Source organism: Eptesicus fuscus, chromosome 2 (genome assembly GCF_027574615.1).
Source record: "Eptesicus fuscus isolate TK198812 chromosome 2, DD_ASM_mEF_20220401, whole genome shotgun sequence".
NCBI lineage: Eukaryota > Metazoa > Chordata > Mammalia > Chiroptera > Vespertilionidae > Eptesicus > Eptesicus fuscus.
Window position 1 is genome coordinate 15,629,312 of NC_072474.1, and position 27,221 is coordinate 15,656,532.

Here is a 27,221-nt window from a genome sequence, read left to right on the forward strand (position 1 = left end):
TTTTAGAAATATTTTTATTGACTTTTAGAGAGAGATAGGAAGGAAAAGGGAGAAAGAGAGAAAAATATCGATGTGAGCAAAACATCAATCCACTGCCTCCTGAATGCATCCTACTGAGGGTCAAGCCTGCAACTTGGATACGTGCCCTAACCGGGAATCGAATCTGCAATCTTAAGATGCACAGGACAACACCCAACCAACTGCACCACACCAGCCATGGCTATTTATTGATTTTTAGAGAGAAAGAGGGAAAGAAAGGGAAGAGAGAAAGAAATATTGATTTGTTGTTACACTTATACATTCATTGATTGCTTCTTGTATGTGCCCTGACCAATGATCGAATGCACAAACCTGGTGTATCAGAATGACGTTCTAACCAACTGAGCTACTTGGCCAGGGATCTTATTAATTATTTAATTTCCATACAAACTACCAATTTACAGACATATTTGAGAACTTCGTTCGCAAAGTGTGACAAGTTATTGCTACTCCTTAATATCCCCTAAATAATAATATCCCCTAAATAATATGTCTCTTGGGAAAATGTATGAAGAAATGAATACATTTCACTTTCAAATAAATTTAAGTGGAATTTACCAAAAAACTGCATTGTTTGTTGTGACCCACAAAAGCAAGCACTGATAAATCTTTTAAGAAATAGATTTGGGCCTGGCTGGCATTGCTCAGTGATTGAGCATCAACCCATGAATCAGATGGTCACGGTTTGATACCCGTCAGGGCACATGCCTGGGTTGTGGATTTAATCCTCACTGGGGGGCATGCAGGAGGAAGCCAATCAATCATTCTCTCTCATCATTGACGCTCCTCTCTCTCTCTCCCTCCTCCTCTCTCTGAAATCAATAAAAAATATATTATAAAAAAAAGAAATAGATTTTAGAGGAGACAAAAATGCAAATATTTTAATCCTAGCTAATAAAAGAGTAATATGCAAATTAACCATCACTCCACGACAAAAATGGCGGCCCCCATAGCCACAAGATGGCAAAGCCCAGACCCCTCAGCCCCGCTGCTGGAGTGTCCGGGCCTGTCCGCTGGAGCAGTGAGGCCCGGCAGACAGAGCCCAGACAGCAGGGCTTGGGGGCTTCTTTTGCAGGGTGATGGCAGGGAAGCCCCAGGCCTGGCAGACAGAGCCCGGACAGCAGGGCTTGGGGGCTTCTTTTGCAGGGTGATGGCAGGGAAGCCCCAGGCCCGGCAGACAACCTGGAGAGCAGGGCTTGGGGGCTTCCTTAACGCAGCGGCAGTGGGAAAGCCCCAGGACCAGCAGACAGAGCCTAGACAGCAGGGCTTGGGGGCTTCATTCGCAGGGTGATGGCGGGGAAGTCCCCAGACATGGCAGACAGGACCCAGACAGCAGGGCTTGGGGGCTTTCTTAGCAAGGTGGTGGTGGGAACACCCTCAGGCCCCACAGACAGAGCCCGGACAACAGGGCATGGGGGTTTCCTTAGTGTGTCAGTGTTGGCGAAGCCCCCAGGCCTGGCAGACAGAGCACACTGCAGGGCATTGGGGCTTCCTTCGCATGGCGCAGGGCGGCGGCAGGCAGAGAGCGGACAGCAGGGCATGGGGGCTTCATCTCCATGGCTGCAGCGAAACCCCCAGGTCCCGCAGAGAGCAGAGAACCACGGGAGTGGGCCTAAGCCATCAGTAGGACATCCCCTGAGAGCTCCTGGATTGTAGAGGGTGCAGGTTGGGCTGAGGGACCCCCCGTGCATGAATTTCGTGCACCGGGCCTCTAGTAAACTATAATTTAAAGAGCCCGTTCTAGCTTAACAACTTTTAATTAGACCATAAATACCAAGTAAAAACTTAAAAGTCCTAACTGATTATAAACCTTATTACAGAGATAAAAAGGAGTAGGAAAACAGCAATACAGTCTCGTGTGTTTATAAATATCTCAAAGTCTCAAATGACTGACTAGAAAATATAGACCAAGAAAAAGAAAAGCAAAATCTTTTGATTTTACTGTTATATGTAGATTATTTTGTACTGGTAAATACAAAAGCCAACCAAACAAAAATATATAGGAAATAAAACAGTAGCAGAGTAAAAAGTTATAAAAACCAAATATGAATACCATATACACACTCCTATTTACCACATTTTAGAAAGGTTATGAAGCAACATTTTTTGTTCATTAGATGAAAAGTCTCTTCAAAGGTGCTTTCTCTTCCTTTGTTAGCGATAGAACCCCTTCCCCACAGCCATAAAGTGAAATCTACCTTCAAAGAGTGCTAATAAATCGCACACTTCCTGCTTCAGTTGGTAAAACCAGCTGCTGATTTATTAGGTATCTAGGGATGCATGTTCATCTTATAGTAATAATGATAGGAATAATATAGAATAAGTATCAAAGTGTGGAATTACAGTGTGATATTAAAATATGATGTTAAGAAGTATTAAATGTAATGTAAACAGGTTGATTAAACACCCCTGAGTGGCCTGTATGCAGAAAAAATAAAGTAAAGTGATCTGTTCTCCATATGTAAAACCAGATATGCAAGGCTCCTGGGACACGCTGATAAGACACACTGAAGATGCCCATCTAGGCACATAAAAAGAGGAAGCACCAGAGGAAGATCAGAGAGGCCTGCTCTGCTCCTCCACAGACAGTCACTCTCCACCCCCCTTCCTGCATCTGCCCAAGCTCTGCCGTGGACTGTGAGTCCAAACAGTGAGCCGGAAACTGAGGCCTCAAGCAAGACGCCGAGCTGCAGCTGCAACGTCCAACGTCCAGTGTGTGTCTGTCGGCGCGGATCCCCGGGTGGCCTGCCAAGGTCTGGAAACCACCAGGACTCTGGTAAATAAACCGTGTGTGATTCGTGCATTGCATGTCTGTCTCCTGTGTAATTTATGCTCAGCCAATATTAAGTAAGTACCTTGGGTCGTACGTGTCAGTTTAGAGACTGGCTGAGGCACCCTTGGTCACCTGTGCTTACGTCCCTGAAGGAGAAATTGGGACAGTTCATCTGTTCCAGTTTACAGGACACTCATCTGCAGCAAAGGCTACTTAGAGAAATTTCACACCTGCTGACATGGGTCGGACTACATATTCCTTTTACTCGCTTCTGAGAAACAGCCCGTGGAGTCCAAGCACTTGATACTTGAATTTGTTTCAGTAAGCTGTGCTTTTTCAGTATTTGTAGGATGGAAATGTCTGTCAAATACTTTCTTCACAATATCAAGAAACATACATATAACCACCATGAGGATTATGGCAAGCCAAACAGAACCACTTGACAGGAGCTGAAAAAATACAAAGTACATATTCTGGGAGCCCAAAAATGGCCAGAGAATCCCTCCATAAAACAAAGAAAATACAAAATAGAATATAATGGATCCCCAAGTAACAAGATGGTTGATCCAGGTCCAAAAATGAGTCTCCAAAGCCATCTTTACTGTGACTGTAATAAGCATTACTGTGAAGACCAAGGTGCCGAATGTCCAGTTTCCAAACATCTGGCCATTTCCAAGAAGAGATATATCTTTCCCCATTAGAAAATAGGATCCATAAAATAAAATGAAGGCATGACTGAAACCCAGGATGGTCCAGTAAAATTTGTATTACTTAGTTGACGGTTTTTACTAATGCCTTGATAGAGGGTGGGCTTGTTTTGTAATACATGAGGGTCTATATGCTGTTCCAGTAGACTATATATCAGAATAGGTAGGGAAGTAAAACAAATATTGTATAAAGTCAGGTACATGCTGTCATACAATGTTTGTTGAGAAAACAAACAGTAGAACTGATATAAATACTGGGGTGTGATAAAGCACACATTCTTTTTTTTTTTTAATTTCTTTATTGATTAAGGTGTCACATATTTGTCCTCATCCCCCCATTCCCATCCCACCCCTCTCCCCACGCATGCCCCAATCCCCTGTTGAACTTAACCGTTGGATAGGCTTATATGCATGCATACAGGTCCTTTGGTTGAACTCTCCCCCTCCCCCCACCCTCCCCCTACCCTCCCCTAACCTCCCTCTGAGGCCCGATAGTCCGATCGATGCCTCCTTGCTTCTGGTTCTGTTCTTGTTCCTCAGTCTATGTTGTTCATCATTTCCTCTAGATGAACGAGATCAAATGTCACTAGATATATACTAATAAGAACTGAATGTGAGACGAGCAATAATATTTATGCTGACAGGCAAATGAATCAATCTGTAGCGAGCTTCCCCCTGGACCAACAGTTCTTTTGAGACCCAATTTCGATGTCCAGTAGTTCCTTATGTGTACATGTCAGCACTGACCCCTCAGCTCTGGATGGTGGACAAATGGTGGTAATGGAGGTCCGACTCCCTCTGGTTTGGTCTCGGCCGAACCCAGGGGCACGGCGTCACCTGGACTAAGGGGCACGTGGCCTCACCCATACCCAAGGGGCGCGTGGTCTCACCCGGGCCTGGGACCCAGCCTCACCCGGATGGATCCAGGGGCGCACGGCCTCACCCGGACCCAGGATCTGGCTTCACCCGTACCCAGGGACGCTTGGCCTCTCCCAGACCCAGGGCCACTTGGGCTCACCCGGGCCTAGGTGCACGAGGCCTCATCCGGATCCAGGGACGCATGGTCTCACCCGGACCCAGGGACGCTTGGCCTCTCCCAGACCCAGGGGCACGTGGCCTCACCCGGGCCTAGGTTCACGAGGCCTCACTCGGATCCGGGGACACATGGTCTCACCCAGACCCAGGAACGTTTGGCCACTCCCAGACCCAGGGCCACTTGGGCTCACCCGGGCCTAGGTGCACGAGGCCTCATCCGGATCCAGGGACACATGGTCTCACCCAGACCCAGGGATGCTTGGCCTCTCCCAGACCCAGGGCCACTTGGGCTCACCCGGGCCTAGGTGCACGAGGCCTCATCCGGATCCAGGGACGCATGGTCTCACCCGGACCCAGGGACGCTTGGCCTCTCCCAGACCCAGGGCCACTTGGGCTCACCCGGGCCTAGGTGCACGAGGCCTCACCCGGATCCAGGGACACATGGTCTCACCCGGACCCAGGGATGCTTGGCCTCTCCCAGACCCAGGGCCACTTGGGCTCACCCGGGCCTAGGTGCACGAGGCCTCACCCGGATCCTGGGACACATGGTCTCACCCGGACCCAGGGATGCTTGGCCTCTCCCAGACCCAGGGCCACTTGGGCTCACCCGGGCCTAGGTGCACAAGGCCTCATCCGGATCCAGGGACACATGGTCTCACCCGGACCCAGGGACGCTTGGCCTCTCCCCGACCCAGGGCCACTTGGGCTCACCCGGGCCTAGGTGCACGAGGCCTCACCCAGATCCTGGGACACATGGTCTCACCCGGACCCAGGGACGCTTGGCCTCTCCCAGACCCAGGGCCACTTGGGCTCACCCGGGCCTAGGTGCACGAGGCCTCATCCGGATCCAGGGACACATGGTCTCACCCGGACCCAGGGACGCTTGGCCTCTCCCCGACCCAGGGCCACTTGGGCTCACCCGGGCCTAGGTGCATGAGGCCTCACCCAGATCCTGGGACACATGGTCTCACCCGGACCCAGGGACACTTGGCCTCTCCCAGACCCAGGGCCACTTGGGCTCACCCGGGCCTAGGTGCACGAGGCCTCATCCGGATCCAGGGACGCATGGTCTCACCCGGACCCAGGTACGCTTGGCCTCTCCCAGACCCAGGGCCACTTGGGCTCACCCGGGCCTAGGTGCACGAGGCCTCACCCGGATCCAGGGACACATGGTCTCACCCGGACCCAGGGATGCTTGGCCTCTCCCAGACCCAGGGCCACTTGGGCTCACCCGGGCCTAGGTGCACGAGGCCTCACCCGGATCCTGGGACACATGGTCTCACCCGGACCCAGGGATGCTTGGCCTCTCCCAGACCCAGGGCCACTTGGGCTCACCCGGGCCTAGGTGCACGAGGCCTCACCCGGATCCAGGGACACATGGTCTCACCCGGACCCAGGGACAAAGCACACATTCTTATAAAAAATACTGTACAAGGGTAGCTATTCTAATATAATAAAAGTGACCATGAACAAAGAGCAATTTGGGAAATTTAAATCTTGCTATTGCATAGTCACTGTTTCTTACAGCTTGTCTTCCTTCTTTACCCATGATTCCTATGCCAACATGTGCTTCTTGTATCATGCTTACATCATTAGCACCATCACCAACAGCCAATGTTATAGGTTTCTCAGGTGAGATTTTCATCAGTTTTATTACCTTAGCTTTCTGCAGTGGTGCCATACGACAGCATAATACAGCTGAGCAATTTCTGCAAACATCCATAGTTTTCCATGCTCCCTGAGTGCAAGAGATAGACTGGTCCCATCCACCACCAGCCCATGCTAAATCACATGATCCTCTGTAATTCTTCTGGCAAGCTGCCTCAATTGTTCAGCACATTTGCTGTCTGATTTCTGGTTTATAAGTTCAAGGATATTCATGGTTCTGTGAAAATGTCCACATGATAAACACACTAACAGCAGTTTCATGTTTATCTCCAGGAAGTACCCATACTTGGATACCAGCCATTCTCAATGCTTCAATAGTTTCACGAACTTTATCTTGTAGTCTGTCTTCTATTGCTGTAGCTCCAAGTAATATTAGGTCTTTCTCTATGAATTGGAAGGCATTTGCCAATTTCTCTTCCCGTTGCTGCAAGGCAGTCCTGGCTTCAAATAGGCATCTATTACCTCATATTCTTTAGATGTCAACTGTCTATAGGCCATGCACAGAGTTCTTAGCCCTTTCAAAGCAAATTCATCTACATGAATTCTTGTTTTTTTCTATTTCTCCACCTATACATGTAGGGAGAATTGATGATTCAGCTCCTTTAGCAAATAAAAACTTCTCACCTGAAGGTGCCTGAACAATTACACTCATTCTCCTACGATCTGAATCAAATTCCAGAATATGAAGCAGTCTGTACCATTCCAGTTTTCCAAATATTAACTTCCATAGTTTCTTCAGAATTACCAATAAATACAATGCCAATTCTTGCAGCAGCTTCCACTAAAGCCTTTTCATCTGGTGAAGATGCATAGTACTCCAACTGGGAGGGTGCAAGGCTGGCTTGTCAGGGACCATCCCCAATGCCATCAGTCTGAACATTACTAATCTGTACAGTGTGACAGAGACTGACTGCTTTAAAGAAGAGATCGTGTTCTTTAATTAGTTCAGTTTCATTTTCAGGACTGGTTCTAAAAGAAGAACTGGATGTAAGATGGGGTAAGTTGTTAAGATGGGGAAAACTAAGATAACTCAAGTTTTCATCTGAAGAGTATGGTGTTTGTCCTTCAGATACAAGTCTACCATTGATTTCTTGGTATTTTATGCCATTAATTGAACATTCCCGAAACTACATCTCGTTTTCTGTCAGTGTGCCAGTTTTATCTGTAAACACATACTCCACCTGTCGAAGCTCTTCATTCAGATCAGAAGTATGGACTTGAGCTTTCTGATCTGATTCTTCATGATAGAGATCAAGATCCCAACCAACAAAAAATGATCCAAGAAATTTCTGCATTCCAACTGTCACATATAATGAAATTGGAATGATGAAATTGTAGAGTACCAAAAAGTCAAGGAAGTCTGAAATAAATCTCAGAATCTTACTATTATTTCTCTGATGTTCTGTTTTTTGGTTATACCAAGGTTCATCCCATTTTTCTTCAGTTTGCCATGTGTAATTCAAGATAGTACTGATGATGGCTTCAGAAATAAGGATTATTAGATAAATTATCAAAATGTATTCATTGACTTTTCTACTGCAGATCGCTTCTGTGACTTGCTTTTATAATTTAACGCCATCTTTGTTTCCATTCCAGTATATACAGCAACACCAAAAATTTCTTTTGTGTTTTTCAATCTGGCTCCATGAAGCAAGAGACTCTCTGGCCCCAGAGGTCTTCCAAGTTCTTCCATTTGTTGGGTTATTATCATTCATCCCATGAATCTGTACAAGTCTGCTTCTGGTTGCTGACATTCTTTCACAGCTACAAGAGTGTCCAAATTAGCAACTGTTTGTAATACTGCTGTTTCCGGATCTGCCACATGAGTCTTTAGGTTAGTTTCTCATCCAAACTAGCAGTTGTAATGTGACAAGAACCATCAGGTCGCTCTGAGGACAGAAGCACCAAATCTGCAGGGGAAATTTCATCTTTGGCTATTCGAACAATATCACCCACCGGATGTTTTTTTATCTCATTTTTACAAGGCCACCACTTCAAACAACAAAAACAGGAGCTCCATTTACTTCATTATCTGAGTTATGTCCTAACCAATCTTCATACCCCTGCTTTATGGCCGTTACTGTTATCACAAAGAATAATGGAAGTCCACTGGTAATTGGACTGGTAGGTGTATCAATCATAAGCTGAACCAAAAATATAATAAGAAAATAAAAATTTGCCACTCTTCTGAATTGTTCAAATAAATTCTTTGGAACAAAATTCCACACAGTGTACTTAGAGGAAACGATCCGGTTATCTATAAATTTCTGAGGTGTGTAAAGGCCATTCTGAGGAAACCTGTTGGCTATGTAAATAGTTCTTGTGTCACTTTAATGTGGTGGGTCAAAACCCAGCTGCTGCCGGACCCAGCGCCACATGCCCCTCGCCATCGCCGTCCTGGTCCCACAGGATGCGGGGGCAGAGGGGCTGCAGGTGGAGGCCCACGAGCCAGAGGAGGAAGTGTGAGAGCCCCTCTGGCTAAAGTTGCGCTCGCTGCTCCTGCCGCCCCACCACCTCAATCCCTGTGCGGGGCCCCAAGGTCTCGCTGCTGAGCCGGGCGCCTCTCCGCAACCACCTTCATTATTGACCATTGTCACCCAAAGCACTGCCACAACCCCACCCTCGCCCTGCCTGTCTCCCCCCCCCCCCCCCACACACACACCACAAGTTTCTTTAGGCTAGATGTTAGAAACTTATTATTCCAGTTTCTCCATTTATTATAACTTCTGAGAAATGGTATAAAGATTAATGAGATCATTCATTGATTCATTCAATAAAAATTTACTGAGTGTCTATTATGTAGTAGTCACTATTCTGGACATTGAGCAAAGTGACAAAAATCACTGACCTAATGAAGCTTATATTCTAATGTAAGGCTACAGGTAATAACAAATAAATCAGTAAAGTATACTGTATGTCAGGTAGTGATAACTGTCATAAAGAAAAATAAAACAGAGAAGGGAGATGAGACATGTTGGAAGGAGGGAAAGCTTAGAAGCAGGAGTGGCCGAGGAAGACTTTGCTGAAATTTGAGCAAAGACCTAAACAAAGAACAATTGTAAGCTATGTGGGTAACTTCTGTGCAGAGAGAACAGCAAGTGCTAAGACCCAGAGTGGGAGGGAGCCTGCTGCTGGCAAATGTGTGTGGCCCAGTATGACTACACCTTACAGGTAAAACTAAATTAATTTTCTCTGGATGTTGCATTAAGTCTTCAGACCATTAAGGTGTTAAAGAAGTTACAGTTCTAGTATACTCAAGTTGCAAATGTGGAAAGAATCTAGAAAAGGTAAGGATTTTTATAATGCTCCTTGTAATACTACCTTGTAGGCATAATAATATCTAACCAAGAGATTTACTTTAATATCTAACCAAGAGATTTACTTCTCCAGGCTTAATGAAATAGAGGGTAGATTTACAAAGTTGAGCTCCCAGGTATCTGATGATTTATCCAAGGTCCCATAAGTCAATATGATTTAGAAAGGAACTCAATGTGAACAAATCAGCAATTACTAACAAATACTAAGAATCAGAATAAATGCAACTATAAGTAAATATTTTTTCTATGTAACAAATGCTCTGGAAAGGCAAATGAAGATTCCCAACTGGCAATCTACACTAATAAAAGAGAAACATGCAAACTGACCGTCACTTTGCGACACCCACCAGCCAATCAGGAGTGAGTATGCAAATTAACCCCCCCAAGATGGTGGCGGCCCTGCCCCCCAGCCTCTCCAGGCCTCTGGGCAGCACGCATGCAGGCGAGGAGTGGCCGGGCGGGGTGGGACGCCTGCCTTGAGGGGAAGGGCGGGGGGGGGGAGGGAGCTACAGGAGCAGTGCTTTGGCTGCAGCGAAGACTGAAGGCTCTGGCTGGAGCGAAGATGGAAGGCGGTGGCCAGAGTGAAGGCCTGGGTCCCAGGTGCTGGAGGAAAACCGGTGCCAGCAGCCAGGGGAAGGAAGGCCTATTGCACGAATCTTTGTGCAACGGGCCTCTAGTCTATATATATAAAAGCCTAAGCAACCATTATGATGGAATGACCGGTCACTATGACGCACACTGACCACCAAGGGGTAGATGGCTCAACACAGGAGCTGCTCCCAGCCCACAGGCCCCGATCACCAATGGAGCCTGCCTACCAACCTCCTGGTCCCTCTCCCCGGCTGGCAGTCCCTGATCGCCTGATTGGGCTGGGCCGCCGGGCTGGGATGCGGAACTGGGGTGGGTGGAAGCAGACATGGTCCCTTTCCTAGGGGGGCCGAGGGCCAGCTCTCTCCTCGGGGCCAGGGGCCAACCTCCCGGGTCCCTCTCTCTGTCCCTCCCCTAGCCAACAGGCCCCGATCAACCTGCCGCCTGCCTGCTGCGGTGGTAGTTGGCCCTTACCCCCAGTTGGCAGGCTGATCGCCTGATTGGGGCCTGCTGGCCAACCTCCCAGTCCCTCCCCCCAGCCAGCAGGTCCCAATCACCTGATCAGGGCCTGGCCCTGGGCTGGGACGGGGAACCAGGAGTGTGTGGCAGCAGAAGCAGGCGATGAGGGAAGGAGGAGGGGGGAGGCAGGTAGAATGGGAGGCGGGGAATTTGACCGGCCCTGATTGCCAGCCAGGCCTAGGGACGCCACCCATGCAAGAATTTCATGCACTGGGCCTCTAGTACTTATATATAATAAGCATGATGATTTTTTGCTTTAATGATATTTATCCATATATATTGTTAAAGAAAAAAAATTCAATGATGCTTGTCAAAGAGAGAGAAACACTGATTTGTTGTTCTATTTATTTATGCATTTATTGGTTACTTCTTATATATGCCCCTGACCAGAGATTGAACCCCAACTTTGGCATATTAGGACAATGCTCTAATCAACTGAGCTAACTGGCCAGGGGTAAAATTTTATTTTTAATATACTTAAAAGAATAAAATATCCAGAGAATCGTCCTGGCTGGGCTATTTATGCAAATTTTCATTCATGCAAATGAATTACGCAAAATTTAAGGGGGAAAGTCCTTAATGTGTCAGAATCTTTTTTTAAAAGACAAGGACTCCACCCAGCCAGTGTAGTACAGTTGATTGAGCATCAGACCATGCACCAAGAGGTTGCCAGTTTGATTCCTGGTCAGGGCATATGCCCAGGTTGTGGGCTCAATCCTCAGTAGGGGGCATGCAGAAGGCAGCTGATCAATGATTCTCTCTCAGCATTGATGCTTCTATCTCTCTCCCTCTCCCTTTCTCTCTCAAATCAATATAAATGTTTTAAAAAGAAATACAATTAAAATTTGAAATAATAATAAATTATCCATGAGTTAAATACTAAGAGCAGACCTGTTAAGTAAGTCCAAATGACTACTCTTAATGTATTACTTTTTGTGACTATTTTTCTGTATCAAGTCTCCCCAGATTCATAAAGTTGCTGTCATATATTTTCTTTGGAAATACTGAGCTTTCAGTAGAGGTAGTCATTAGAAACTGGGTAGGGGCAGCCCTCCTTGGGGCACACCCATTTGAATCTCCTTTTCGAATGAATTTTCTTTCTTTTCCTGTTTTGTTAATCCTCATCAGAGGATATTTTTTCCATTGATTTTTAGGGAGAGTTGAAGGGAGGGTAGGAGGGGGAGAGAGATAGAAACATCAAGGAAAGAGAAACATCACACCAATCAATGTGTCTCTCTCACATCAATGTTTCTCTCTGTCTTTTCCTCTCTCACTCTCTCTAAAAAGATCAATGGAAATATATCCTTGGGTAAGGATTAACAACTACAACAGCAAAAAGAATCAGTAACTTAACATATCTCTACAGCATTTTTTTAAAAGATTTTATTATTTTATTGATTTTTAGAGAGGAAAGGAGAGGGAGAGAGAGCAAAACATCAATGTTAGAATGGAACATTGATGGGCTGCTTCCTTCACACCCCCTGCCAGGGATCAGGAATTGAGCCCACAACCCAGGTAAGTCCCCTGACTAGAAATTGAACCGTGACCTCCTGGTTCAAGGTCAATGCTCAACCACTAAGCCACACCAGTCAGGGCTCTACAGCATTTTTAAAAGAGGTCAAGATAGAGGGCAATGCTTACTACAAAAGAATGACTCTTTAATCATGAACTCTAGGGCATTAGGTATGATCTATTTATTAGTTACTTAAATTAAACTATTTTTAAAGTTCTTACTCTTCTACCACCAAGCAACCTATCCTTCCTCCAAAATGGTACTGCTAATTTTACACTAAAATTTTACTATTATTTTAACTGGCATTTAGCTTTTGGGTCAGTTTGAAGTAATATTTTCAAAAGTAGGTCCTATTTATTTATTTTTTAATCATTAAAATACATTAATTTCTGTAAATCTGATCAATATAGATTATAGTTTCAAAAGATCAACAAGTAGAAGATAAATTTGGAAGCTTACCTGCGAAGCTGTTAGTGTTTCCAGTTTATGAAGTCTCTGAAGGACATTCTGCATGTCCTCCTGCAGCCGCATGAGCACAAGAGCAATCTGCTCATTGAGGCTGCCTCTTGTTCCTCTATCTGAACCCCAGCGTTCTCCATCACCTCCACTTCCCATTTGCCGACCCTTGGATCCTTCGCTCAAATGTTGCATCCTATGTCCTATTTTAAGAGAGCAAAGAAGTTAGTTGTAAGTTATTCCTATAAAAGTAGAAATGGTGTGTTTTATTTATTTTCCTATTATTTCTTTAAGATCTAACTCTCCTAAGTGGAGTGGGAGCAATCAGGAACTACACAAAATAAATTACTGGGGTCAAAGAATAGATATGTACACTTCTACTTACATTGATATATTCTTAAGAGTTTTATTTAAGGTTTTATAATGTACTTAATATACTAGCACATGACTAAATGCATATAATTCACAAATGATATATACATATTCAGGGTGCATTCTCAAAAATTCTTTACTAAAAGTAACAAGATTGAAAATATTTGAAGACTTTCTTTAGAGTATTAAAAACTGTATTAAATAACTCTATTTTCCTTTCTGGTCACTGTAAGTCTCTCAAGTGATTTAAAATGCTTTTCTTGGTCCTCGCTGGTTTGGCTCAGTGGATAGAGCATCGTCCTGCGGACTAAAGCACTCTGGGTTCAATTCCAGTCAAGGGCACATGCCCAGGGTTGCATGCTTGATCCCCAATAGGGGGCATGCAAGAGGCAGCCGATCAGTGATTCTCATTGATGTTTCCATCTCTCTCTACCTCTCCCTCCTCTCTGAAATAAATAATAATAATAATAAAAAATAAATAAATAAATAAATAAACAAAATGTTTTTAAAATAATAAAATAAAAATAAAATGTTTTATTATAAATTCCATTATATTTATATAAATATTAAAATCTCATTACTTTAAAAATGTTATTATATATCATTTATTGTTTTTTCTTGCATATATTTACAGAATTGGCATTACCCCTTATACATGATTTTGTATCCTAATTTAAAAAAATACTATAAACATTTATCATCGTTGAACTTTATTCCAGAAACACTGAAATGGCTGCATAAATTCCCTAGTAAGACATGAAGTAATTTATTCAATCTTACTATCCACTTTTGGATAGTTAGGATCAATTCCAATTTTTGCAATTACAAATAACATTGAAATAAATGTCTTTGTATATAAATTCTTATCTAGATTTCTACTGTGGTTTTTTTTAGGACAGAAAGATTGGAAGAATTACTGGGTCAAGGGTTAACAACTCTGTGGAGTTTCCTCACAAGTGTTGCCAAGCTATTTTTTAGAAAGGCTGAGACAGTTCTGTACTGCAATATATAAAAGGTACCACCATGCTACCCTACCTTTGCAGAAATGAAATACTTTAAGTTTTTACATTTGCTAATATAATGGGTAAGTTTTACTTGTTTTGTTTTCCACAATAAACCGGAAACTACCTACCTCATTGCCCTTCAGCATCCTGGAACCCTAAAGCAGTAGTGTTCACAAAACCATGTCTTAATTTGTTTTATGTACATTTTTTTCAACCAAACTCACAGATAATCCTTTAACGTGTTATGACCTCATAAAATTAAACAGGGATTTTCCTTTTATTTTAGGTGTACAACATAATGATTTGATATTTGTATATACTGTGAAATGATCACCACAATAAGTCTAAATAACATCCGTCACCATACGTAGTTACATATGTTTTCTTGTGATAAGAACTTTTAAGATTTATTCTCTTAGTAATTTTCAAATATATAATACAGAATCATTTAACTGTAGTCATGTTGTATATTACACCTCCATGACTTATTTATTTTATAACTAAAAGTTTGTACCTTTCAACCACCTTCCCCATTTTGTCCTCTTTCCGCCTCTGGGAACCACCAATCTGCAGCTGTTCTCTGTATTTATGAACTTGTTTTTGTTTGTTGGTTTTTTAGATTCCACATAAGTGAGATAATAAGCATCTGTCTTTCCATTAATTCTCTTTTGTGACAATACCTATTCATTCCTTACTATGAACAATTATAAATTATTTACTTTTCTTCCCCATTCAACTCTATTACCTCATCACATTACTATTCTTAATGCTTACTTTTTTATTGTTAAACTAGAGGCCCGGTGCATGAAATTCATGCATGGGTGTGTATGTCCCTCAGCCCAGCCTGCACTCTCTCCAATCTGGCACCCCTTGAGGGATGTCCGACTACCCATCCTAGGATCGGGCCTAAACAGGCAGTCGGACATCTCTCTCACAATCCAGGACTGTTGGCTCCCAACTGCTCACCTGCCTGTCTTCCTGATTGCCCCTAACCGCTTCTGCCTGCCAGCCTGATCACCCCCTAACCACTCCCCTGCCAGCCTGATTGATGCCTAACTGCTCCCCTGCCAGCCTGTTTGCCCCTAACTGCCCTCCCCTGCAGGCCTGGTCACCCCTAACTGCCCTCCCCTGCAGGCCTGGTCACCCCTAACTGCCCTCCCCTGTAGGCCTGGTCCCCCCCAACTGCCCTCCCCTGCAGGCCTGGTCCCCCCCAACTGCTCTCCCCTGCAGGCCTGGGTCCCCCCCAACTGCCCTTCCCTGCAGGCCCAGTTGCCCCCAATTTCCCTCCTCTGCCAGCCTGGTCACCCCTAACTGCCCTCCCCTGCAGGCCTGGTTCCTCCCAACTGCCCTCCCCTCCCGGCCATCTTGTGGCAGTCATCTTGTGTCCACATGGGGGCAGCCATCTTGTGTGTTGGAGTGATGGTCAATTTGCATATTACTTTTATTAGATAGGATATTCTTTTATCTCTGTTGTAATGTTTTATGTATCTGAGCTGTCAACGTGAAATAATATCTTTTAACTTAAGTAAAGAAATGTAAAAAAGACCAAGAATTTTAATTTTTATCAAAAGTAAGTAAAATAAGCATCAGCACAGTTGGAGGAACTGCTAAGAGATTACTCAGGGAGTGAAAAGTTGGCTGCCTCAAAAAATTGCATAAGAAATATAAATATAAAAATGCCCTCTCCCCATATTTTTAGAGAATACACCACTATGCCTTGTGGAATAAAAGGAGAAAACTAGAAATTTTAAAAAATGGTCAGATGTTATGTACAGATAACTTTTAACATTCCCTTTGTAAATTGATAGTTGTAATGTTTTTCCAATCTAAAACCTACCATTTTGCTATTTAGGTTATAAAGTCAGCAAAAAAAAAAAAAAAAAAAAAGAAGAAGAAGAAGAAGAAGAAAAGAAAGAGAGAAAGAAAGGAAGAATACACACCTCTCCCTCTTCTGACATTAGAGAATTCCTCATTTTCTCCACCCCGTTTCTCAGGGTGTGGCGCACCACTGTTACTTCTGCCATCTTCTCCTCCATGCTTTACTTCACCTTTTCCTTCGACTGGTGCCACCTGCATCTCCCCAATGTTGCCATTTCCAGGAGAAATTTGAACATCTTCAGGAAAACCAGAATTTTCCAAGGGCTTATTGGGATCACCACCCAAGTAATATCGATATGGTCCATTGTTTGATGTAAAGATATCTAAAGACTATAAATTTAAAACAAGACTTAATTAAAAGCTACAAACCTTAAGTATACGCCACAAAGTTTTCTTGTTAATAGATTACTGTTTTTATGAAATATTTTTTCATGTTATTATAAAAGTATTTTTATTTAAAATTCTTCAATTCATATTCTGCCTTCTATATGTAGGGAAAAAATGGGATAGAAATGAATCATCCATGAACAAAGAATTGAGAAATTATGGCAATAAACTGTTCTCATGAGTCACTCATTCATCCAAGAAACATTTAAATATCTACTTTAGCCTAGTTACTATGCTAAACTCTAAGGATAAATATGAAAAAAGAGAATCACTGCAAGAGGCTTCTAGTTTTAGCAAAAGAGAGAATATTATTATAACATAGTTTGATAAGTATAATGAAAAATATATACAAAGGCTGCTATAGGAGCTCATACTGGGCTTGGTCAGGACAGCCTTCCTGGAAGAAATGATATGAACTAAAACTTGAAGAACAACATAGGGCAGAGGTGGCCATGTAAAGATGGAAGTAGAGATTGGGGTGATAAAGTCACAAGTCAAGGAGCCCTTAGGGCCAGGAGAGCTGGATGAAGCAAGGAACAGATTGTCCCCTGGAGGCTTCAGAGGAGCACAGCTCTGCTGATAACTTGATTTCAGATTTCTAGCCTCCCTAAAGTTCTAGAACTATGAGATAATAAATTTCTTTTGTTTTGTGTTAAAAAAATACACACACCCACAAAACTTGAAGAACAGATGAGTAAAAGCCAATTCCAAAGTGTGGTAATGATGACAGCATGTACCAATAACATAGTAGTGGGATAGAGGATGATTTGAGAACTTTTGAGGTTACAGAATCTATAGGACTTGAAGACTGAATGTGGGGAGTAAGGGAAAGGAAAAGATTAGATGGTTTTGTGAAACTCACCAAAAGAAATATAGAGGATAAGGAGCTTTAGGGGACAAAAGAGACAATGGTATAGTTATAGATAGGTAAAAAATTGAGATTCCTAAGCAAGATGTCTAATAGGGCAGTTAGAATTCAGAAGAGAAATATAGCTTGGAGATATCCCTTTGAGAGTAATTAGCATGTGATTGATGGTTAAAAGTAATAATTAGGAATATATGCCTGAAGAATGCCAAATTTAAGAGGTCAACAAGAGGAAGAAAAACTCACAGAGGAAGGTTACAAAGGACCTAAGAAGTATAAAAAGAAGCTCTTAAAAATGGTGTAATGGAAACCAAGGAAGTATTTTCAAAGACAAAGTAGTTAATATTATTTAATGATATTCAAGTGAGATGGGAAATGTAAAGCATCCATTCAAATTAGCAACAAACAAAAAATTAGCAACAAAGGCATAATGATATATATCTGAAGTGAATCAATATCATGAATGAACACAACCAACAGAAAGCCTGACTATAAAGGGGAGGAGGGAGGTAAGACAATATTTACAAGGCATCAGAAGGTTCAGAGAGTCTTTTCTTTTAAAGATGGAAGAAATATAATAGCTTGAGAAAAATAAAGAACCAGAAGAGCGACATTGGTTGGGAATAGTCTGGAAGGTATAAAAAAATGAAGGTTCCCAAAGAGGTGAGAGAAAATATGATGCATTTTAGAGAAAGTGGCTTGAGGTGGGAAGGTGACAAAGACTGAATGGGTGTAGTTTAGAGTCAATAAGTCAAAGACATAAGTGTCCAGGCGTGAAGTTGGAGTAACAATCTAAGGGCTTCTATCTTCTCAGTGCAGCAGAAAACAAATTTACTTTATGAAAGCAAGGAAAAAGTGAAATGGGACTAATAAATATTAATCCCCTACCACATCTCCCATTCTGGTAGAACTCTAGCTCCTTATGCTTTAGGTGCAACTCAAAGTGTGGTCTGCAGACCAGCAGCATCAGCATCAACTGAAAGCTGATTAGAAATGTAAATTTGTGGATCCCATCCCAGATCTATGAAATTAGAAAACCTGGGGTTCAGACCCAAGCATCTGTACTATCACAAGCTCCCCATTAAAATTTGAAAAGTACTGCTTAATAGATGAGAATGTATAAAAGGGGAAAGAAAAAAATCTAAAATGTTTCTCTCTCTTATTCTCTTATCTTAGAAATCTAACTCACCTGATAAAATTCCAAATGTTGTACTGGTATGCATTGGTATTCTTGTTTGAAATATCAGAAATATATATATTCATTTATTTTTATTTATTTTTATATATACATATATAATATTTCATATCTTCAAATATCGATTTGTTTCAGAACAGTACTTCCAAACCATTATCTATTCCATTAAGTGGTTATTCTAGAACATGGTTTGTTTTCAGCTTCTGCAAAGTAGTAACTGCTAATAATTTCATCTTTCAAAACCTCAACCTTTGCCCTAGCTGGTTTGGCTCAGTGGATCGAGCGTCAGCCTGCAGACTGAAAGGTCGCGGGTTTGATTCCAGTCAAGGGCACATACCCAGGTTGCAGGCTTGATCCCCAGTAGGTGGTGTGCAGGAGGCAGCCAATCAATGATTCTGTCTCATCATTGGTATTTCTATCTCTGTCTCCCTCTCCCTTCCTCTCTGAAATCAATAAAAATATATATATTTAAAAAAGAATGAGCTTAGCCCTGACCCGTGTTGCTCAGTGGTTACAGTGTGGGCCTGTGCACCAAAGAGTTGCTGATTCAATTCCCAGTCAAGGGCATGTACCTAGGTTGCAGATTCCATTCCCAGCCCTGGTCAGGGCACATGCGGTAGGCACTCAAATGATGTCTCTCACATCGATGTCTCTGTCTCTGTCTCTCTTTTCCCTCTTACCTCCCTTCCACTCTCTCTCTCTAAAGATCAACGGGGAAAAAATCCTCAGATGAGGATTAACAAAAACAAATGAACAAACAAAAAAGAATGAGTTTAAATTAAAAATAGATCAGAAAATTAAAAAAATTAATTATACTAGCAGATTGACTAACACCTCAATGGATAAGAAATAGATGAAGCTTGTGTACAAAATAAATAATGGCTCTTCATGTTATTCTAGAAGTCATAAGAAAGTACAGCAAAAGGAACTCATTGTAAAGTGATAACTGAACTACAGAGCAATAATAATGATGGTCTAATTGTACGTAGAATATAAGTGAATTCAATGTTTTTGTGAAAGAAGGAAAAAAAGGAAAGAAAACTATTACAGAAGCAACTTGAGAAAGAAACATTCCACAGACTATAATCTTATTTTTAAACTTTTTATTATGAAAAATTTCAAACATACTAGAGTAGAGTACCAATAAGTCTGTTTTAACAATTATCACTTCAGGGCTACTCTTACTCTTATTATATTTTACCTATGACTCCCATGCTCATCCCCAGTGAATTATTCTGAAACAAATCCTAAATATCGTATTATCAGGCTAAATACTTCATTGCAACATAAATATAATAAATATACAAAATTTTAAAAAATATAACTTACGCTTGTATGTATATTGGGGTAGGAACATGCTTAACTGCTATATTCAAGAGGTAATTATAAATTTTTTATAAGTACCTTTTTAAGTGGAAAATAATAAGAAAAAGAAAATGTTCAAATCATAATAGGCAAAAAATAAATGTGATATTAGTTGTTCACAAATAGAACTTGGAAAAACAACTTGATTCTTAAGGACTCCAAAATTGATCATAGAAATTACATGTATTTTTTTAAGTACGCACCTAGGAAATTTGTGGGTGACAACTTATAATTAACCTACTCTTAGTGAGGATGGATGATGTGGTGGGGCTGCATCTTATCTAAGAAGGTTCCCTTCAAGAAGGGACATCTGCATGAGGGTTTAAAGGATGTGAAGGAGTAAACTCTGTGTATGCAGCAATGAATGGTGAATTACATTCCAGCAAAATGAATGCAAAGATGCTGGTGCTGGAAGAAAGAAGGGGAAATGGTTGGCATATTAGAGCAGGGGTGGGGAACCTTTTCCTGCCAAGGGCCACTTGGATATTTATAAAATCATTCGCAGGCCATACAAAATTAGCAACTTAAAGAAAGCCTGCTATATTTGGTCAAATACTTAAATAAGTCACTCCTAATGCCTTGGCAGGGCCAGACCAAATGATTTTGCGGGCCTTATTAGAGAAACAGCGGGAAGGCTAGGGTAGGTATGAGCAAAGCCCAAACATGAGAGTGGTGTGAACAGAGGCCAAAAAGATAAGTAGGAGCCAGTTCAGGCAGAGCTCCATAAAGGAGTTTAGTCTATCAACTGACTTATAGAAAAAACTAGAGGCCTGGTGCACGGATTCGTGCACCAGTGGGGTCCCTTGGCCTGGCCTGCGGGGGATCGGGACAAAACCGGCTCTCCCAACATCCCCCAAGGGGTCCCGGATTGCAAGAGGGCGCAGGCCAGGTCAAAGGACCCCAACAGTGCATAATCAGGGCCAGGGAGGGACCACAGGAGGGCTCCAGGGCATGCCCGGCCCATCTCACCCAGTCCCAGTCAGCCGGACCCCAGCAACCAGCTAACCTACTGGTCAGAGCATCTGCCCCCTGGTGGTCAGTATGCATCATAGCGACTGGTCGAATGGTCAAATGACCGTCAGACACTTAGCATATTAGGCTTTTATTAAACAGGATAGGAGCAAACCTAGAATCTAGTAACCAAATATTTACTGATTAATCTCATCCAGTTCTTTATCACCAACCTTCTCCAATCAAATCTTTTTAAAAAGAAAAAAGTAGCCATAGCCGGTTTGGCTCAGTAAATACAGCGTCAGTCTGCAGACTAAAGGGTCTCAGGTTCCATTCTGGTCAAGGGCACATGCCCAGGTTGCAGGCTTGATCCCCAGTAGGGGGCATGCAAGAGGCAGCTGATCAATGTTTCTCTCTCATCACTGATGTTTCTATTTATCTCTCTCATTCCCTTTCTCTCTGAAATCAATAAAAATATTTTTTTAAAAAAGAAATAAAGAAAAGAAAAAGAAAAAAGTTGTCTGGCCAGAGTGGCTCAGTTGGTTGAGCATTGTCCCAAGCACCAAAAGGTTGCCAGTTCAATTCCTAACCAGGCATATACCAGGGTTTCAGGTTTGATCCTTGGTAGGGGACGAAATGGATTGATGTCTCTCTCTCTCTCTCTCTCTCTCTCTTCTCTCTCTCTCTCTCTCTCTCTCAAAATCAATAAAAATATTTTTTAAATGTTTGAGAAAGCTAAGAGGTAAATTTAGATGCATTATAACATTTTTAAAAGGGGAAACACAAAGAGAAAAAGTTAAAATCATTACTTCAGGGAGGCAAAAGAGAAATAATTTTCTATAAGGTACCCTGAACTTTTAGAACAAGGGCAGGGAAATAGTGGTAGAATTCAAAACCACCAAACATAAATACAGCTGTCAAAACCACTAGTCATTAACAGAAAAAGTTGTCAAAGAGGAAAAAACAAAACAAAACAAAACATGTAGTTTTGCCCTGGTCAGGTAGCTCAGTTGGTTGGGACATCGTCCTGATATGCCAAGACTGCAATCCATAGTTAGGACACATATAAGAATCAACCAATGAATGCATAAATAACTGGAATAAAAATCAATGTTTCTCTCTCTCAAATCAATAAAAAAATTGTTTTAATTCATGTAGTTTTAATAATTTTTTCAAATGTTAGCTTCCAATACTGAATCTTAATTAACTAAAATTTGAAAAGAATTTCAACTCAAACTTTCAGTTCAACATATTAAAGTCAATGTGAAGTACAGATTTGTTTCAAAATTATTTAATTTTCTTAAATGTTAATCAATGTTTCAAATATAGGGACTAGCATAAGTTTATTGTCTGCCTACCCATCCTACCTCTCTCAGAATATTTACAAATATTATAAACTATAATAGTTAAATTATTTTGAATAATCAGGAATTGAATATTCTTTCTAATTCACAAAAGAAAATTTAAAATAGAAATGTTTAAACATTTTAGAGGTAAGTTTTCAAAGTGATGAACAGCATGTACATCTGGTATTAACAGAAGTTACACATCAAGCCTGGCTGAGATGGCTCAGTGGTTGAGCATCGACCCATGAATCAGGAGGTCACTGTTTGATTCCCGGTCAGGGCACATGTCTAGGTTGTGGGCTCGATTCCTAGTGTGGGGCGTGCAGAAGGCAGCTGATCTATGATTCTCTCTCATCTTTAATGTTTCTATCTCTCTCTCCCTCTCCCTTCCTTTCTGAAATATATATATATATTTTCAGAATGTGACCTAATGTGAACTTTTATGAATCTCTCCATTTTCACATAAAAGATAAGAAAATGATGAAGAAATCCACAGAGCATAAGAATTTAGAAATCATTGTCACTAATGGCTACGATATATATATCAAAAGAAGTTATGCGCCGAAACCGGTTTGGCTCAGTGGATAGAGCGTCGGCCTGTGGACTGGAAGGTCCCAGGTTCGATTCCGGTCAGGGGCATGTACATTGGTTGCGGGCACATTCCCGGTGGGGGGTGTGCAGGAGGCAGCTGGTCGATGTTTCTCTCTCATTGATGTTTCTAGCTCTCTATCCCTCTCCCTTCCTCTCTGTAAAAAATCAATAAAATATATTTAAAAAAAAAAAAAGAAGTTATGCATCAAATTCTGATATACCACTTTGAAAACTTGCCAATCAAAAAATGTCATTTTTCACTGATAATGGGGTGGGGTTGGTCTGGGGCAGAAGGCAGGGTGGGCTGTAGGGGGTTAATGGGGGAAAAGAAGGGACATATGTAATACTTTCAATAATAAAGAATTTTTTAATGTAATTTTTACCTCTTCCTGGCCAAGTTGTTCCATAGAATCACAGTAAACTTCACTGTCTGAATCACTTGTCAAATGCTGAATTCCTGAGACATCTTCAACATGATCATCACTTATATCTAAAGATGAATAAATGCCCAGATAGAATAATTATTCTCTAACTGAAGAAAAAATGCATTTATCCTCTTTTCAAAATTGATTAGCTCTACATTATTTTCATACTGGGAGACAAATTTGATTTACCAAGCCACACTTCTTTTTCTTTTAACTTATCAAAACATTAAGTTTAGTTGATAATTTTTACATGAAAAGATATCAAAGTATTTTATCATGGAATTATACAAAGATACTGCCCAGATCAAACCTTATAGAACTCAGTAACCTTATAAGAGAAAACTGAATAGCAGCTAGGAAGCCTAAAGTTAGATGACTATTGTCAAGTTTGATTGTACCATTTAGAAATTATATTTCTTGGTTACTTGGCTGAATTGCAATAATGTTAATAATTCACCATATATATATTATAGGCTCATCCCTAAAATATGAAAAGAGTATAGCTTACCTTGCTGATTGGAGGATAAAGGTATCCTATAATCAGAGTTTTAAGTTAAAAGAAACATCAGGAATAAGAGTAAAAACTTCAAAATTTGCCCTGGTCAGTGTGGCTTGGTTGGAGCATCATCCCGTACACCAAGAGGCTGTGGGTTTGATTCCTGGTCAGGGCACATACCCAGGTTGTGGGTTCAATACCAGATTGGGGAGTGTACAGGATGCAACCGTTCCATGTTACTCTCTCACATCAATGTGCCTCTCTCTCTCTCTCTTTCTCTTTCTCTCTCTCCCTCTCTTTCTCTCTCAAATCAATTGAAAAAAATTTCAAAATTATATTTTAAAATGCTATATAAAAACAAATTAAAAATCTCAATGAAAAACATAAAAACCCTGGCCCTAATTCACTGTCTTTCAAAGATATAAACCCTTATAATATAAATAAACCCTTTTATACTATTGAATAAGAGATTTTAAATTCTAAATTGCTCCTAATATCCTGAAATTATTAAAATAATACCTTATTCATAGGAAACAGACTCAACAAATAAATATGGGAGAATACCTTGGTGAATGCAGACAGCAGGTTTTCCAGTTTGCTCCAAGTTTTGATCTACAGGTTTTACTTCTTCAGTGCTTCTGCCACTCAGGGAAGAACTGGCATCGATATCATTCTGTACATTCTGAACAAAGCTGTCTTTATCGTAGCCATTAGTGACAATGATTTCTAAATTCTTATGCTCTGTGGATTTCTTCATCATTTTCTTATCTTTTATGTGAAAATGGAGAGATTCATAAAAGTTCACATTAGGTCAACTTCTGCATACCCTGTTCTGATATCAACCTACCCATAATCCCTTTGAAGGGTTTCCTACTAGGAGCAGAGAGATGGGGTGCTCCTAGAAAAGGGGTGTTTTATATGCTGAGAACTCACACAAACTGTATTGGTTTCAAAACTGCTTCAGTTCACTGTGAATTTTCCAGAACCTCCTTTGAGAGATAATCTCTCAAGGTTTTCACACTCTTTCAGGATGAGCAAAATGTTCTATGAGACCTAGCAGTACAAAGGGGTTCATATAGCAAATAAAGAGATCCTTCAAAGAAAGTATTACTTGTCTTATCTTAATGGAACCAGAAGGCAAACTTAAACCAGGCAGTTTGTTTTAGTGTCTTTCTGCCTCCTTTCTAAAACAGTCTTCCCAAGAATCACTGGTACTCTTACTAATAAGGACCCTCCAATTCAGGGCCCCATGATTCCAATCTTCCTTCTTCGTCAAAACTTCTACCTGGCCCTAGCCATGTGGCTCAGTTGGTTGGAAAGTCAGCCTGTGCACTGAAAGGTTTCCAGTTCAATTCCTGGTCAGAGCATATACCTAGATTGTGGGATCAATACCTGGCAAGTATAGGAGGCAACTGATCGATGTTTTTCTCATACATCAATGTTCCTCTCTCTCTTGTCTCCCTCCCCCTCTTTTGAAAAAAAAAAAATCAGTAAAAAATCATATCCTTGGGTTAAAAAACAAACAAACAAAAAACCTTCTGCTTGAATCCTATCCTCTTGATTCCACTCTATTCTTGACAAGATATTCAGAGTATGGTTGTCTCCTCTCCTTGATAACATATGCATATTCATATTGGAAACAATACACTACAGGAATCTATACTAATAAAAGGGTAATATGCTGTCCTGATCCATTTGGCTCAGTGGATATAGCGTCAGCCTTCGGACTCAAGGGTCCCAGGTTCGATTCCGGTCAAGGGCATGTGCCTTGGTTGCGGGCACATCCCCAGTGGGGGGTGTGCAGGAGGCAGCTGAACGATGTTTCTCTCTCATCGATATTTCTAACTTTCTATCCCTCTCCCTTCCTCTCTGTAAAAAATCAATGGAATATATATATTTTTTAAAAAAGGGTAATATGCTAATTAGACCGGGAGACATTCTGGGAGACCTTGCAGACGTCCTTCTGGACAAAGCCATGGTGGCGAGGCCAAGGCAGAGGCGGTTAGGGGCCATCAGGCCAGGAGGGGAGGGCAGTTGGGGGTGATCAGGCCGGCGGGCAAGGGGGGGCAGTTGGGGGGCAAGCAGGCCAGCAGGAGGGGCCAGTTGGGGGTGAGCAGGCCAGCGGGGGGGGGGGCAGTTGGGGGTGAGCAGGCCAGTGGGGGGGCAGTTGGGGTCAATCAGGCCGGCAGGGGTGGGCAGTTGGGGGCGATCAGGCCGGCAGGGGGGCAGTTGGGGGCAAGCAGACTGGTTGGGGGGGCATATGGGGGCGATCAGGCCAGCAAGGGGGGGCAGTTGGGGGCATGAAGCCAGCTGGAGGGGGCAGTTGGGGGCGAGTAGGCCAGCAGGCAGAGTGGTTAGGGGCAATCAGGCAGGCAGGCAGGTGATTGGTTGGGACCCAGCGGTCCCAGATTGCAAGAGGGATATCCGACTGAATCGGCAGTTGGACATCCCCCAAGGGGTCCCAGATTGGAGAGGGTGCAGGCCAGGCTGAGGGAAACCCCCTCCCTCGTGCATGAATTTCATGCACCGGGCCACTAGTATATTTCTAATGCAGCATTTCAGGTATCACATTGGGAAGAGTGGCCTATTCTTGTTAGCCTTCAATGGACATCTATTCCATCTATGCATAAGGCTGGCTGTTTCTATAGCCCTTTTGGAACACAAAAACCTGGTTATAGGGTCAACAACCCACATCCCACCACTTCCTACAATGCCAAATCAGCCCAAGCCTCTCCATATCCTTTTATCTTATTTAATGTAAAATTATTATCCCACCATCCAAAGATTACCATTATCACTTTGTTCTGCTCCTTTTACTTCTTCTTGGGCCTCCTCTTCCTCAGACTCAGCTCCACTATCACTGCTTTCAGCTTTACCATTAACAGTTTTGGCATTTGGAGGAGAAGTTAGAACATTACCAAGATCTAAAATACAAAAATGACCATTTAATCTCTAATCATTTAACATGCAATAATGCTGTGATCCTATATAATAAACGGCTAATATGCAAATCGACTGAACAGAGGAACGACGCACACTGACTACCAGGGGGCAGACGCTCAATGCAGCAGCTGCCCTCTGGTGGTCAGTGCACTCCCACAGTGGGAGCACTGCTCAGCCAGAAGCCAGGCTCATGGCTGGCGAGCGCAGCAGCAGTGGCAGGAGCCTCTCCTGCCTCCACGGCAGTGCTAAGGACTCCTTGGGGGTCCCGGACTGTGAAAGGGCGCAGGCTGGGCTGAGGGACCCTCTCCCCCTGTGCACAAATGTCATGCATCGGGCCTCTAGTTTATAAATAATAGAATAATTCTGAAGGAAACAGGTTCTGATATATAATTATAGTATTCTTTTCTTTCTTTTTTAAAACATTTTTTATTGATTTCAGAGAGGAAGGGAGAGAGAGAGAAAGAGAAACATCAATGATGAGAGAGAATCACTGATCAGATGCCTTCTCTCTGCCCCCTACTAGAGATGGAGCCTGCAACCTGGACATGTGCCCTGTCTGACCAGGAATCGAAACATGACCTCCTGGTCTATAGGTTGATGTTCAACCTCTGAGCCATGCCAGCCAGGAAGTATTTTTTTCTTTGACTATAAATATTACATATATTACATAAATAAATACCTTCAGTTATCAGTTTATAATAAAATGATAAAGCAATATTAAAACCTTTCTGAACCTTTCTGAACAAGGTGAGGATAAATTATTTTTTAGTTAACATCATTCAAAATAG

General features: G+C 42.2%; 1 protein-coding gene, 1 long non-coding RNA gene and 1 pseudogene across 4 annotated transcripts in view; 1 reads left to right on the plus strand and 2 right to left on the minus strand.

Annotated features, from left to right (window-relative positions):
- The window catches only part of ACBD5 (acyl-CoA binding domain containing 5), a 73,829-nt gene that overhangs the window by 13,146 nt on the left and 33,462 nt on the right, over nucleotides 1–27,221 (minus strand). For all 3 annotated transcript variants that reach the window (XM_054725633.1, XM_054725628.1, XM_028138521.2), the window contains 5 exons: nucleotides 26,280–26,414; nucleotides 24,055–24,258; nucleotides 22,953–23,059; nucleotides 15,932–16,199; nucleotides 12,619–12,818 (listed from right to left, as the gene is read on the minus strand). In XM_054725633.1, the coding sequence (XP_054581608.1) occupies nucleotides 12,619–12,818; nucleotides 15,932–16,199; nucleotides 22,953–23,059; nucleotides 24,055–24,258; nucleotides 26,280–26,414 (914 nt within the window). The remainder of the gene's footprint in view (nucleotides 1–12,618; nucleotides 12,819–15,931; nucleotides 16,200–22,952; nucleotides 23,060–24,054; nucleotides 24,259–26,279; nucleotides 26,415–27,221) is intronic.
- Nucleotides 2,999–8,600, minus strand: LOC129151290 (phospholipid-transporting ATPase IF-like; annotated as a pseudogene).
- LOC114229536 (uncharacterized) lies at nucleotides 10,297–15,928 on the plus strand. The gene is made up of 3 exons (XR_003615561.2): nucleotides 10,297–10,439; nucleotides 13,882–14,002; nucleotides 15,844–15,928. It is a non-coding gene; the product is annotated as an uncharacterized LOC114229536 (long non-coding RNA).